The sequence below is a fragment of the Carcharhinus amblyrhynchos genome, unplaced genomic scaffold (genome assembly GCF_965287045.1).
Source record: "Carcharhinus amblyrhynchos unplaced genomic scaffold, sCarAmb.v2.hapA scaffold_560, whole genome shotgun sequence".
Taxonomy (NCBI): domain Eukaryota; kingdom Metazoa; phylum Chordata; class Chondrichthyes; order Carcharhiniformes; family Carcharhinidae; genus Carcharhinus; species Carcharhinus amblyrhynchos.
Window position 1 is genome coordinate 78,417 of NW_027650300.1, and position 14,709 is coordinate 93,125.

Consider the following 14,709-nt stretch of genomic DNA (forward strand, 5'->3'; position numbering starts at 1 on the left):
AGCATGCCACTGTGCTGTCCATCCCTAATTGTTCTTAAACTGAGTGGCTCTCTGAGCCATTTCAGACAGCGGTTGAGAGTGAACCACATTGCTGTGCCTCCGGAGACACATGTAGGCCAGACCGAGTACGGGCAGCAGATTTCCTTCCCTAAAGGATATTCGTGACCCAGATGGATTTTTACAATAATCGACAATGATTTCACCATTATGGAGGCTAACTTTTCAATTTCAAATGTATTAATTTAAATTTCACCAGCCTAGGTGGGGTTTGAACCCATGTCCATTGACAGAACCACTGCACCATCATCTCCCCTTTCACTGATTCCACCCAACCTCAGTCCCAATCCTTGGCAGTCACATTTTCTCCAGTTGTGTGATTTTGTGCTCGATCGGTTGGTTCCTAGTATCCCATCAGTATTATAAAGCTCATATTATAATCACTGATCCCCAAACGCTCGCCCACCAGAACAAAGTTCCCACGGCCAACTTCATTCCTGAATCTTACTGAAAAGAGACATACATTATCAAAGTATGATTTGTCATAAAATACCAAATGAAGCAGCGCAGTGGTTAGCACTGCTACCTCACAGTGCCAGAGACCCAGGCACGGTGACACAGTGGTTAGCACTGCTGTCTCACAGTGCCAGGGACCCGGGCACGGTGACACAGTGGTTAGCACTGCTGCCTCACAGTGCCAGAGACCTGGGCACGGTGACACAGTGGTTAGCACTGCTGCCTCACAGTGCCAGGGACCCGGGCACGGTGACACAGTGGTTAGCACTGCTGCCTCACAGTGCCAGGGACCCGGGCACAGTGACACAGTGGGTTAGCACTGCTGCCTCACAGCGCCAGAGACCCGGGCACGGTGACACAGTGGTTAGCACTGCTGCCTCACAGTGCCAGGGACCCGGGCACGGTGACACAGTGGTTAGCACTGCTGCCTCACAGCGCCAGGGACCCGGGTACGGTGACACAGTGGGTTAGCACTGCTGCCTCACAGCGCCAGGGACCCGGGCATGGTGACACAGTGGGTTAGCACTGCTGCCTCACAGCGCCAGGGACCCGGGTACGGTGACACAGTGGGTTAGCACTGCTGCCTCACAGCGCCAGAGACCCGGGCACAGTGACACAGTGGTTAGCACTGCTGCCTCACAGCACCAGGGACCCGGGCATGGTGACACAGTGGGTTAGCACTGCTGCCTCACAGCACCAGGGACCCGGGCACGGTGACACAGTGGTTAGCACTGCTGCCTCACAGTGCCAGGGACCCGGGCACAGTGACACAGTGGTTAGCACTGCTGCCTCACAGTGCTAGGGATCCGGGCACGGTGACACAGTGGGTTAGCACTGCTGTCTCACAGTGCCAGGGACCCGGGCACGGTGACACAGTGGTTAGCACTGCTGTCTCACAGCGCCAGGGACCCGGGCACGGTGACACAGTGGTTAGCACTGCTGCCTCACAGCGCCAGGGACCCGGGCACGGTGACACAGTGGTTAGCACTGCTGTCTCACAGTGCCAGGGACCCGGGCACGGTGACACAGTGGTTAGCACTGCTGCCTCACAGTGCCAGGGACCCGGGCACGGTGACACAGTGGTTAGCACTGCTCCCTCACAGTGCCAGGGACCCGGGCACGGTGACACAGTGGGTTAGCACTGCTGCCTCACAGCGCCAGGGACCCGGGCACGGTGACACAGTGGGTTAGCACAGCTGCCTCACAGCACCAGGGACCCGGGCACAGTGACACAGTGGTTAGCACTGCTGCCTCACAGTGCCAGGGACCCGGATTCAATTCCCGGCTTGTGTGCAGTTTGCACGTTCTCCCCGTGTCTGCGTGGGTTTTCTCCGAGTGCTTCAGTTTCCTCCCACAGTCTGAAAGATGTGCTGGTTAGGGTGCATTGACCCAAACAGGCGCCGGAGTGTGGTGATTAGGGGAATTTCACGGTAACTTCATTGCAGTGTTAATGTAAGCCTTACTTGTGACATGAATGAAATAAACTTTTAAAAACTTTAAGTTCTAAACAATCACAACCAGGGTGCTGATTGGTTGACACACTGACTCTGATTGGCCAAGGTGTTGCCATGGAGAAAGCCACGGGAACTTCCCAAGCTCCCAGTCATTAAAAAAAGGCACAAAGCAGGAACGAGACCCTGCAGGAACGTGGACCATGTGCCCATGTATGGACGTTCCTAAACAACTCAAGTGAGTCACCGTTAGGAACTCCATTGGGTGTTTTATAAATCGCAATCATTTGAGATTCAACATGCGTGTTTGCCCTGAAGAGTGAGAGATGAAACAGCATTGCCTGGAACTGTTTTACAAACTTACCCATTTCCAGCACATAGACTGCAGCTATTCAAGAAGGCAGCTCACCACCACCTTCTCAAAGACTGGGCTCCTGTTCTATGCAACACTGAAAGGATCTACAAAAAGTCATGAATGTAGCCCAATCCATCACGCAAACCAGCCTCCCATCCTTTGACTCTGTCAACACTTCCCGCTGCCTCGGCAAAGCAGCCAGCATAATTAAGGACCTCACGCACCCCGGACATTCTCTCTTCTACCTTCTTCTGTCAGGAAAAGATACAAAAGTCTGGGGTTACGTACCACCCAACTCACGAACAGCTTCTTCCCTGCTGCTGTCAGACTTTTGAATGGACCTACCTTGCATTAAATTGATCTTTCTTTAGCTATGACTGTAACACTACATTCTGCACTCTCGTGTTTCCTTCTCTATGAACGGTATGTTTTTGTCTGTGTAGCACGCAAGAAACAATATGTTTCACTCTATGTTAATACATGTGACAATAATAAATCAAATCAAATCAAGGGAATGGGCAATAAATACTGGCCTAGTCAATGCAATAAAATAAAAACCCTTCTCCCACCTCTGACCCATCGCCAGCTGTCTCTCAAATATTTCAGACCCCCAGAAAGATCCATTGGAGCCGCAGGGATCTGTGAACCCAGTCTGACTGCACTGGTCTGCAGCTGCTAACAGGAGATGCCAAACCAGTGAACAGTTTGCCCTTGGCCTAGGCAGATGTGAAGAATCCTAAAACTGTCCAGCTTTCCCAAGCTCACCTTCCATTCTCGGACAGGAAGATGCCCTCTTCCTTCAGCCTCTTGCTCTTCACAGTGCAGTCTTCCAGAAGCACCTTCCGCTGTCGCTTGGTGACATGTAACCAGTCCACATCAGCATCAACCAATCCCTCGTCCACTGCTGCAGCCTCAAAGTTCTGAGAGGCAATCTTCGAAACTTTCTCCCCTGCTTTCCGCTTCCAGCCAAAGGACATCATACTACAGGCAGCAAGAGGGGGAGGCGGGGAACAATGGCAAGCAGAAAGAGAGCAGTGAAGACAGCACAGGAGAGAGAATGATGGGGGAATATCACAGAAAAGACAGACAGACAAGGAAGATGACAGCAATGGAGAGAAGAGAGGACAGAGGAAGAGAGAGGCAAAGAGCGAAGAACAGAGACAAGGGATAGGGAGTCAAAAACAGAGCAAGGGAGAGGAAGGAAAGAGTAAGAAAGAGAACACTGGGAGAGAGAGAAAAAACCGAGCAAGGGAAGAATGAAATCAGAAAAAGTAAATCAGAGAGACATAGACACCGAGAGAGAGAGAGAGAGAGAGAGAGAGAGCCAGAGAAAGAAACAGACAGACAGAGAGGAAAAGAGAGACAGAGAGAGAGAGAGAGAGAGAGAGAGAGAGAGAGGGAGAGAGAGAGGGAGAGAGAGAGAGAGAGGGAGAGAGAGAGAGAGACGGAGAGAGAGAGAGAGAGAGAGAGACAGAGACAGAGACAGAGACAGAGAGAGAGTGACAGAGACAGAGAGGGACATAGAGAGAGGGACACATAGTGACAGAAACTGTCAGTCAGAATGTGAAACTTCTTTTGGTTCAGAACACAACACAACAAAATACCCCATTCACGCCTACAGCTGTCCTTGATGAACGGGGAACGGCATATTGTCAACGGCATATTGCTAAATGTAACAGAAGCAAATCAGGAGTAACGGTAGAATTATACTCATGTCACTTCACATTCATTTATCATTCCACCTCTGCCAGAATGTAAAGCAAGCAACTAACCACAAAATACAATGCATGTGAGAAACCTGAAATAAAAACAGAAAATGCTGTAAAGTCAGCAGCCTGGCATCATCTGTGGACAGAGAAACAGATAATATTTCACATCCATGACACTTCATCAATTCCACTGGGAATTTCCAGCATTATCTGTTTCACTGCTCAAGGGACAAATTATCAACAGCACAACCGTCCAAAGCACTGTCCCCATCAAACACGATGTGGGTATGCCGGCGTTGGACTGGCGTAAACACAGTAAAAAGTCTGACAACACCAGGTTTTAGTCCAACCTATTTATTTGATAATATACTCACAAGCTTTCGAGGGACACCCTCTTCGCCAGGTGGCCAGAACTCTCCATTCACCTGACGAAGAGGGTGTCCCTCGAAAGCTTGTGAGTATATTATCAAATAAATAGGTTGGACTAAAACCTGGTGTTGTCAGACTTTTTACCCCATCAAACACTCCCAGAACAGGTACAGCACGGGGTTAGATACAGAGTAAAGCTCCCTCTACACTGTCCCCATCAAACACTCCCAGGACAGGTACAGCACGGGGTTAGATACAGAGTAAAGCTCCCTCTACACTGTCCCCATCAAACACTCCCAGGACAGGTACAGCACGGGGTTAGATACAGAGTAAAGCTCCCTCTACACTGTCCCCCCATCAAACACTCCCAGGACAGGTACAGCACGGGGTTAGATACAGAGTAAAGCTCCCTCTACACTGTCCCCATCAAACACTCCCAGGACAGGTACAGCATAGGGTTAGATACAGAGTAAAGCTCCCTCTAGCAGACGAGTGAAGGAGCAGAGAGAGAGATAAGATTTTACCTGTTAAAACCCTGTTTAAATAAGTTTAAAGCACTTTGTTCTTTGTAGAACTGTTTAAAGCATTTATTGTATTTACTGCTTTAAGAATTCTGAGGGAGTGGTTAGAAGGAGTTGTGGCCCAGCAAGCTTTAAATCAGCGCCAGGTTTAAAAGGAGGCCTGGTCTCGACAGCGGGCAGCGGAGTGAGAGGGAAGTAGAGTGAGAGGGAAGTAGAGTGAGCGGGAAGTAGAGTGAGCTATTAGGGCTTAATATCAAAAGGGCTGGAGAGAAAAAGGGCCAGGTGAGTTCGAGTGGAAATTTTCCATATTACTACAGTGAATAATGGAGGGGCATGTGATGTGTGGTTTCTGTATGATGTGGGAACTGGTGGACCCCAGGGTCCTCCCCAGTGACCATGTCTGCAGTAAGTGCAGGTTGCTGGAGGAACTCCAGCTCAAGGTAGATGAGCTGGCCTCTGAGCTACAGACATTGAGGCTCATCAGGGGGAGAAAGGGTGCCATTGTCAATGGGGTGCAAGAGACATCCACCCCCCCTAGACTAGCTAACTCTAAGGGTCAGGAACAAGAGGGGGCTGCTGAGAGGAGGAAGGGGGGTGGGGAGAGGGGGCCTCAGCCTCTCGAGCTGCATAACAGGTTTGAGGTTCTTGCTTCCAGTCTGGACGAGGACGAGGGAGGTGAGGTCGGTGAGCAAACTGCACACGGTACAGTGATGCAGCAGGACATAGGCAAAGAGAAGGTGAAAAGGAACGTAGTTGTAATTGGGGATAGTGGGGTTAAGGGTATTGACACTGTCCTTTGTCACAATGACAAAGTGCACAGAAGGGTGTGTTATCTGCCTGGTGCTCGGGTCCGGGATGTCGCATCTGGGCTGCAGAGGAACCTGGAGTGGGAGGGTGAGAATCCGGTCGTTGTAGTACATGTGGGTGCCGGCGACGTAGGCAAAATGTGAACTGAGGATCTGGGGAAAAGAATGAAAAGCTGGGAATGGAATTACAAAGTAGAACCGACAAGGTGGTCATCTCTGGGCTACTGCCTGAACCGAGTGCAGACGGGCGTAGGGTTGATAGGATTAAGGAAGTGAATGGGTGGCTCAGGGATTGGTGTGGGAGGAATGGGTTTGAATTTATGGGGCATTGGCATCAGTATTGGGGTAGGTGGGACCTGTTCGGGCGGGATGGGGTTGGTCTGAACCGTGCTGGGACCAGAGTGCTGGCGAATCGTGTAAAGAGGACTGTAGACAGGGCTTTAAACTAATTGGGGCGGGGGGGGGGGGGGGGGTGTGTGCGAGGGTAGGTGACATTACGAGGCCTAAAGTTAAGGAGAGGGTACAGGTAAGGGTGGAGGCCAAGGATGTCCCAATAATAAAGGGAGTAGGGGGCGTGAGTATGAATAGGGTCCAGTGGAAGGCTGGGATGATGGCACTTTATCTGAATGCATGAAGCATTCGGAATAAAGTGGATGAGCTGGTGGCGCAGATCGACATAAATGGATATGATCTGGTGGCCATTACAGAGACGTGGCTGCAAGGTGACAGGGACTGGGAGCTGAATGTCCAGGGGTATCAAGTGTTTAGGAAGGATTGGTGGTTATTTTCCAGACGTCGCTGGATTCCGGGGAAGTGCCGGAAGATTGGAAAACGGCTAATGTTACGCCGTTGTTTAAGAAGGGTGCCAGGCAAAAGGAGGGGAATTATAGGCCGGTTAGTTTAACGTCTGTGGTAGGTAAAATGTTAGAATCCATCATTAAGGAGGAAATTGCAAGGCATCTTGAAGGCAATTGCTTGATAGAGCGGACGCAGCATGGTTTCATTAAAGGGAAGTCGTGTCTGACAAATTTACTGGAGTTCTATGAGGATGTGTCTAGGGCGGTGGATAGAGGAGAGCCGGTGGAGGTGGTCCTTCTAGATTTTCAGAAGGCGTTTGACAAAGTACCTCACAAGAGATTATTGCAGAAGGTCGAGGGACAGGGAGTTGGGGGTAGGGTGTTAGCGCGGATAGAGGATTGGTTGTCAAATAGGAGGCAGAGAGTGGGGGTCAACGGGTGCTATTCGGATTGGCGGATGGTGACTAGTGGAGTGCCCCAGGGGTCGGTGCTGGGGCCTCAGCTATTTACCATTTATACAGATGATCTGGAGGAGGGAACCGAGTGTAGGGTGTCGAAATTTGCTGATGACACCAAGATTGGTGGAAAGGCAAATTGTGCGGAAGGTGTGGAGAGTCTGCAGAAGGATCTAGATAGGCTGGGCGAATGGGCCAGGAACTGGCAAATGGAATTTAATGTTGGCAAGTGCGAGGTGGTCCACTTTGGTAGGAATAATGGTAGGAAGGATTATTACTTACGTGGAGAAAAACTGCAGCAGGCTGCGGTGCAGAGGGACCTCGGGGTCCTTGGGCATGAGTCGCAAAAACCCAGCTTGCAGGTGCAGCAGGTGGTCAGGAAGGTGAATGGGATGCTGGCCTTCATAGCGAGGGGGATTGAATATAAAAGTAGGGAGGTCTTGCTGCGGCTGTATAGGGCATTGGTGAGGCCGCAGCTGGAGTACTGTGTGCAGTTTTGGGCGCCGTACTTACGCAAGGATATTTTGGCCTTGGAGGGAGTGCAGAGGAGATTTACTAGGCTGATGCCGGAGTTGAGGGGGTTGAGCTATGAGGAGAGGCTGAATAAACTAGGCTTGTACTCATTAGAGTTTAGAAGAATGAGGGGTGATCTCATTGAGACGTATAAGATGATGAATGGGATGGATAGGATAGAGGTGGAGAGACTCTTCCCGCTCAGAAAGGACAGTAGGACTAGGGGGCACAGCCTCAAGATAAAGGGGGGGGGGCGGTTTAGAATGGAGTTGAGGAAGAACTTCTTCACTCAAAGGGTGGTGAATCTCTGGAATTCTCTGCCTGTTGAAGTGGTGGAGGCTACCTCGCTAAATATTTTTAAGAAGAGGGTTGATGGGTTTTTGATAAGAGAGGGGATTAAGGGTTATGGGGAGAGGGCGGGAATGTGGAGCTGAGCCACGACAGATCAGCCATGATCTTATTGAATGGCGGGGCAGGCTCGAAGGGCCAGATGGCCTACTCCTGCTCCTATTTCTTATGTTCTTAAAGCTCCCTCTACACTGTCCCCATCAAACACTCCCAGGACAGGTACAGCACGGGGTTAGATACAGAGTAAAGCTCCCTCTACACTGTCCCCATCAAACACTCCCAGGACAGGTACAGCGCAGGGTTAGATACAGAGTAAAGCTCCCTCTACACTGTTCCCATCAAACACTCCCAGGGCGGGTACAGCACGCGGTTAGATACAGAGTAAAGCTCCCTCTACAAAAAATCAGCCATGATCAGCCATGATCTTATTGAATGGCGGGGCAGGCTCGAAGGGCCAGATGGCCTACTCCTGCTCCTATTTCTTATGTTCTTATGTTCTTATGTTCTTATGTTCTTATGTTCTACACTGTTCCCATCAAACACTCCCAGGGCGGGTACAGCACGCGGTTAGATACAGAGTAAAGCTCCCTCTACACTGTCCCCCATCAAACACTCCCAGGACAGGTACAGCACAGGGTTAGATACAGAGTGAAGCTCCCTCTACACTGTCCCCATCAAACACTCCCAGGACAGAAACTGCGTGGGGTTAGATTTGTGATGTGTAGGTTAGAGGGATCAGTGAGTAAAATATGTAGGGATATGGGGCTAGGGCCTGGGTGGGACTGGGGTCGGTGCAGACTCGATGGGTTGAATGGCCTCTTTCTGCACTGTAGGGTTTCTATGATAAAAGAGAAAGCTAAGGAAATTGTGGAGGCATTGAGGGAATTGCTTGGGCCTTGAGAGAAATCTTTGTATCCTCACTGGCAGCAGGAGAAGTCCCAGAGGATTTGAGAATAGCCAATGTTGTTCCTTTGTTTAAGAAGGGTAGCAAGAATAACTCAGGTAATTACAGACTGGTTAATTACAAGAAGGGTGAGCCTTACATCAGTGGCAGGGAAATTACTGGAGAGGATTCTTCAAGACAGGATTTATCCCCACTTGGAAATAGGTGGATGTATTAGTGAGAGCTAACATGGTTTTGTGAAGGGGAGGTCGTGTCTCACGAACTTGATCGAGTTTTTTGAGGAAGTGACGAAGATGATTGATGAGGGTAGGGCAGTGGATGTTGTCTACATGGACTTCAGTAAGGTCTTTGACAAGGTCCCTCATGGCAGACTGGTGCTGAAGGTGAAGTCACATGGGATCAGAGGTGAGCTGGCAAGGTGGATACAAAACTGGCTCGGTCAAAGGAGACAGAGAGTAGCAGTGGAAGGGTGTGTTTCTGAATGGAGGGCTGTGACAAGTGGTGTTCCTCAGGGATCAGTGCTGGGAACTTTGCTGTTTGTAATATATATAAATGATTTGGAGGAAAATGTAACTGGATTGATTAGTAAGTTTGCGGACGACACAAAGGTTGATGGATTTGAAGATAGCGATGAGGACCATCAGAGGATATAGCAGGATACAGATCAGTTGGAGACCTGGGTGGAGAGATGGCAGATGGAGTTTAATCTGGACAATTGTGAGGTAATGCATTTTGGAAGATCTAATACAGATCGGATATCTAGGGTATGCTGTAAATGGCAGAACCCTTAAGAGTACTGATAGGCAAAGAGATCTGGGTCACTGAGAGTGGCAACGCAGATGGAGAAGTCAGCAAGAAGGCATATGGCATGCTTGCCTTCATTGGCTGAGGCACTGAGTTTAAAAATTGGCAAGTCATGTTGTAGCTTTATAGAACCTTAGTTAGGTCACACTTGGAATATAGTATTCAATTCTGGTCGCCACACTACCTGAAAGATGTGGAGACTTTGGAGAGGGTACAGAAATGATTTACCAGGCTGTTGCCTGATATGGAAGGCATTAGCTATGAGGAGTGGTTGGAGAAACTTGGTTTGTGCTCACTGGAACAACGGAGTTGAGAGGAGACCTGACAGAAGTCTACAAGATTATGAGAAGCATGGACAGAGTGGATAGTCAGAAGCTTTTTCCCAGGGTGGAAGAGTCAATTACTAGGGGGGCACAGGTTTAAGATACGAGGAGCAAGAGATGTACGGAGGTAGATTTTTTACACAGGGTACCTGGAACTTGTGGCCGGGGGAGATAGTGGAAGCAGATACGGTAGTGACTTTTAAGGGCATCTTGACAAATACATGAACAGGATGGGAATAGAGGGATATGGTCTCTGAAGCGTAGGGGGTTTTAGTTAAATCTGGCAGCATGGTCAGTGCAGGCTTGGAGGGCCAAAGGGCCTGTTCCTGTGCTGTAGATTTTTTTGTTCTTTGCAATTTATTTGTTGAGTAATTAGTTTTATTCATCAAAAGTCATAACAATACCATTAGGTAACTCAATATAACTTTGATAATACACTGTTTAGAACCATAGGAATGATACAGCACAGGAGGCCATTTGGCCCATCATGTCAATGCCAGCCTGACGACACCCAGGTACCCTTTCTAATCCCACCTTCCTACACCTGACCCATAGCCCTGCAACTTTCAACACTGGAGGTGCAGATCCAAATACCTTTTAAAAGAGTTTAAGATCTCTGCCTCCACCACCAACTCAGGTAGTGAATTCCAGATGTCCATGATCCTCTGTGCAAAAATGTCCCCATGTCCCCTCTTCACTGACTACCACTTATCCTGGATCTCTGTCCCCTGGTTTTTGAACTCTCTAAGAAGGGATGCAGATTCCTTCTGTCATCTCTTCCCCCACCCCCTCACAATATTGTACGTCTCTTCTATTCTTTCATGGGACCTAGATGCCACTGGCTGACTAGAATTTGTTGTGATGTGGGTATGCCGGCGTTGGACTGGCGTAAACACAGTTGCAATCTTCTTGGTTTGTCTGGAGTCACGTGGGCCAAACCAGGTAAGGATAGCAGATTTCCTTCCCTAAAGGATATTAGCGAACCAGATGGGTTTTTCCGACAATCGACAATGGTTTCATGGTTACCATTATTGAGACTAGATTTTTATTCCAGATTTATGAATTGAATTTTAATTCCAACAGACTCCGAGGCATTAGAGACAGAAACTTCTAGATCAGTGCTGGGCCCACTGTTATTTGTCATTTACATCAATGATTTGGGTGAGAATATAGGAGGCATGGTTAGTAAGTTTGCCAGATGACACCAAGATTGGTGGTATAGTGCACAGTGAAGAAAGTTATCTCCGATTGCAACGGGATCTTGGTCAATTGGGCCAGTGGGCTGACGAATGACAGATGGAGTTTAATTTAGCCAAATGCAAGGTGGTGCTTTTGGTAGATCGAACCAGGGCAGGACTTGCTCAGTTAATGGTAGGACATTGGGAAGAGTAACAGAACAAAGAGGTCTAGGGGTACATGTTCATAGCTCCCTCAAAGTGGAGTCACAGAAAGTGGGTAGATAGGTGAACAAGACATTCAGCATTCTTGGTTTCATTGGTCAGAACATCAAATACAGGAGTTGGAACGTCTTGATGAAGTTGCACAAGACATTGGTAAGGCCACACTTGGAATACTGTATGCAGTTCTGGTCACCCTATTATAGAAAGGATATTATTAAACTAGAAAGAGTCCAGAAAATATTTACTAGGATGCTACTAGGACTTGATGATTTGAGTTATAAGGAGAGACTGGGTAGACTGGGACTTTTTCCTCTGGAGCGTAGGGAGCTGAGGAGTGATCTTATAGAAGTCTATAAAATAATGAGGGGCATAGACAAGGTAGACAGTCAATATCTTTTCCCAAAGATAGGGGAGTCTAAAATTAGAGGGCATAGGTTTAAAGGGAGAGAATCAAAAGTGTCCACAGGGGCAATTGTTTTACACAGAGGGTGGTGAGGGTCTGGAACAAGCTGCCAGAGATAACTGTAGAGGTGGGTACAATTTTGTCTTTTAAAAAGCATTTAGATAGTTACATAGGTAAAATGGGTATAGAGGGATATGGGCCAAATGTGGGCAATTGGGATTAGTTTAGGGGTTAAAAAAAAGAGTGACACAGCCAAGTTGGGCTGAAGGGCCTGTTTCTATGCTGCAAACCTCTATGATAAACTCCGGGTCTGGCAGTATTGGTGGACAATTTCAATGCAATGTTCCTCTTGCTCAGAGCCAGAGCCCAGCTCTCTGACATTACATACCACGCAGGAGGCCATTCAGCCCATCTAGCCTGCACCAACCACAATCTGATCCAGGCCCCATCTCCATAACCCTATGTATTGATTGCGCTAATCCCCCTGATACTGAGGGAGAATTTAGCATGGTCAATGTACCTAACCAGCACGTCTCTCAGACTGTGAGAGGAAACCCATGCAGACACGGGGAGAATGTGCAGACTCCACACAGACAGTGACCCGAGGCCGGGAATTGAACCCGGGTCGCTGGAGTGTGAGGCAGCAGGGCTGATGCGCTCCCGATCTCGATACACGCTCCCCCCCATGTCCCCGATCTCCCGCCGCCATTACCTGGTCGCTTCTCGCTCACTAACTCCAAAACATTTCAGCTCCCGCCTCCCTAACGGCAAACTGGGCCTCAATCCCCGGCCTCTATTCCCCAGGCCTCAGCCTGGGCTGACCCCTTGATTGCAGGCCTGCCAGCGGGCTAGGCCCCGTAACTATGGAAACCCCAGGTTAGCGCATGCGTTCTCTCAGCCGAGCCACTACCTCTTCATGACTATAAACACCCTGACTACGCATGCGTCCGCCGGGGACCGGCACTATGACTGCGCATGCGTCCGCCCGGGCCCGGTACTGTAACTGCGCATGCGTCAGTGCACGCCTGCTGCTGTCGTTGCGTAGGTGCATTGCCAGCTCCTGCCCGCCGTTGCTATGGTTTCCCTGTCCCGCTGTGGGGCTGCAGCCAGAACCCAGCAATAGAGATTCCCATTGCAAACCCTCATGGGCCGGGGGAAAGTCACATCCATGTTTACAGCAACATGTTCCCAGAGAGAGGGCAGTCAGTTAGGACCACACGGTGGCACAGTGGTCAGCGCTGCTGCTTCACAGCTCCAGGGATCCAGGTTCGATTCCCGGCTCGGCTCACTGTGTGTGTGGAGTCTGCACATTCTCCCCGTGTCTGCGTGGGTTTCCTCCAAGTGTTCCAGTTTCCTCCCACAGCCCAAAATACGTGCTGGTTGGGGTTCATTGGCTGTGCTAAATTCCCCCTCAGTGTACCCAAACAGGCACCAAAGTGTGGCAACTAGGGAATTTTCACAGTAACTTCATTGCAGTGTTAATGTAAGCCTACTTATTGCCGCTAATGAATAAAATAAATCTGCTATTCCTCATTTATGAAGAATCCACATTGAATTGTAGAATTTTCCCCATGGCTGACTATTTCTCTCCACCGCCCTTTTTAAAGAGGCAAGAGGCCCTTTTTAAAGGGTGAGGTTACATCAACTACCCGCTATCTGTAGGGACTATAGAATCCTGTAAGATGACCACCAATATAACCACTTTTCTTGGGCCACTTCTTTAAGTACTCTGGAATGAAGATGATCAGGACCTGGAGATTTTTCCACCTTCAATCCCATCAATTTCCCCAACATCATATTTTTAATACGGATCTCCTTCAGCTCATCATTTAAAGTGTTCTTTTTTGTCATATGGTTAAATCTCTCAAACCTTATGTGATTTATGATGGGGGGGGGAATAAATCAAGAACCATCTTGAGGGGGATCATTGCAGCTGTAAGTGAGACAAAGACAAGAGACTGAAATGAAACAAAGGACACAGTTAGCTGGATTGACCATAAAATCAATCACTGACTTTATTTTCTTACAAAATTAGTTGCAATTTTTACTTATAATCCTATCAGATAGACTGCCACAATGTGGCAAAGATTTAATCATAGTATTCAGTATTAGTTATATGTGCAGATATGACTAAAAATAAAACGACTAAATTAGATGTGTGCAGAAGATAAAGAAAACATTCTGATTCACCATACACCCAGTCTCTATTGAGGCTGTCCCTCACAGAACAGCTGGAGCCATTTCCTCCATTCATTCCTGCAGCTCTCACAGCAAGTTGCTGATCCTCGAGGTGAGGGGTTGGTGACCGGGGAGAGATCATCCTCTCAGTAATTGTGCTAGCCATAACTCACAGTCTGACCCTAATCCCAAACCCATTACTGTATTTCTTTCCCACAATACAGCTGCTCCTCAACCTCAATCTAATACGCATGGTTTTTTGGTATCTTTCAGTAATTTTAATCAAAAAAGCCACTCAAAATATTAAACTTCAGCAGGATCAACAATGACATGGGTCTTCACAGCTGATCCTGATTCCATTTTTATCACCACCATGGAATGTACAACACAGGGTTAGATAAGAGTAAAATTCCCTCTACACTGTCCCCACATCAAACACTCCCAGGACAGGGACAGCACGGGGTTAGATACAGAGTAAAGCTCCCTCTACACTGTCCCCATAAACACTCCCAGGACAGGTACAGTACGGGGTTAGATACAGAGTAAAGCTCCCTCTACACTGTCCCCCATCAAACACTCCCAGGACAGGTACAGCACGGGGTTAGATACAGAGTAAAGCTCCCTCTACACTGTCCCCATCAAACAGTCCCAGGACAGGTACAGCACAGGGTTAGATACAGAGTAAAGCTCCCTCTACACTGTCCCCATCAAACACTCATGATGTGGATATGCCGGCGTTGGACTGGGGTAAACACAGTAAAAAGTCTGACAACACCAGGTTTAAGTCCAACCGATTTATTTGATAGTAAACTCACTAGCTTTTGAGGTTTCCCTCTTCGTCAGGTGAATGGAGAGTTCAG

General features: G+C 48.6%; 1 protein-coding gene across 2 annotated transcripts in view; it reads right to left on the reverse strand.

The window, feature by feature from the left end:
• The window catches only part of ttc33 (tetratricopeptide repeat domain 33), a 72,181-nt gene extending 59,627 nt beyond the window's left edge, over positions 1 to 12,554 (reverse strand). The window contains exons 1-2 of one of the 2 annotated variants that reach the window (XM_080184093.1): positions 12,384 to 12,554; positions 3,085 to 3,300 (exon numbers count right to left, since the gene is read on the reverse strand). In XM_080184093.1, the coding sequence (XP_080040219.1) occupies positions 3,085 to 3,299 (215 nt within the window). In that variant the 5' untranslated portion in view covers position 3,300; positions 12,384 to 12,554. Of the gene's footprint in view, positions 1 to 3,084; positions 3,542 to 12,383 lie in introns of both variants that reach the window. The other variant, XM_080184092.1, reaches the window with a different exon arrangement.
• Between the last annotated feature and the right edge of the window lie 2,155 nt (positions 12,555 to 14,709).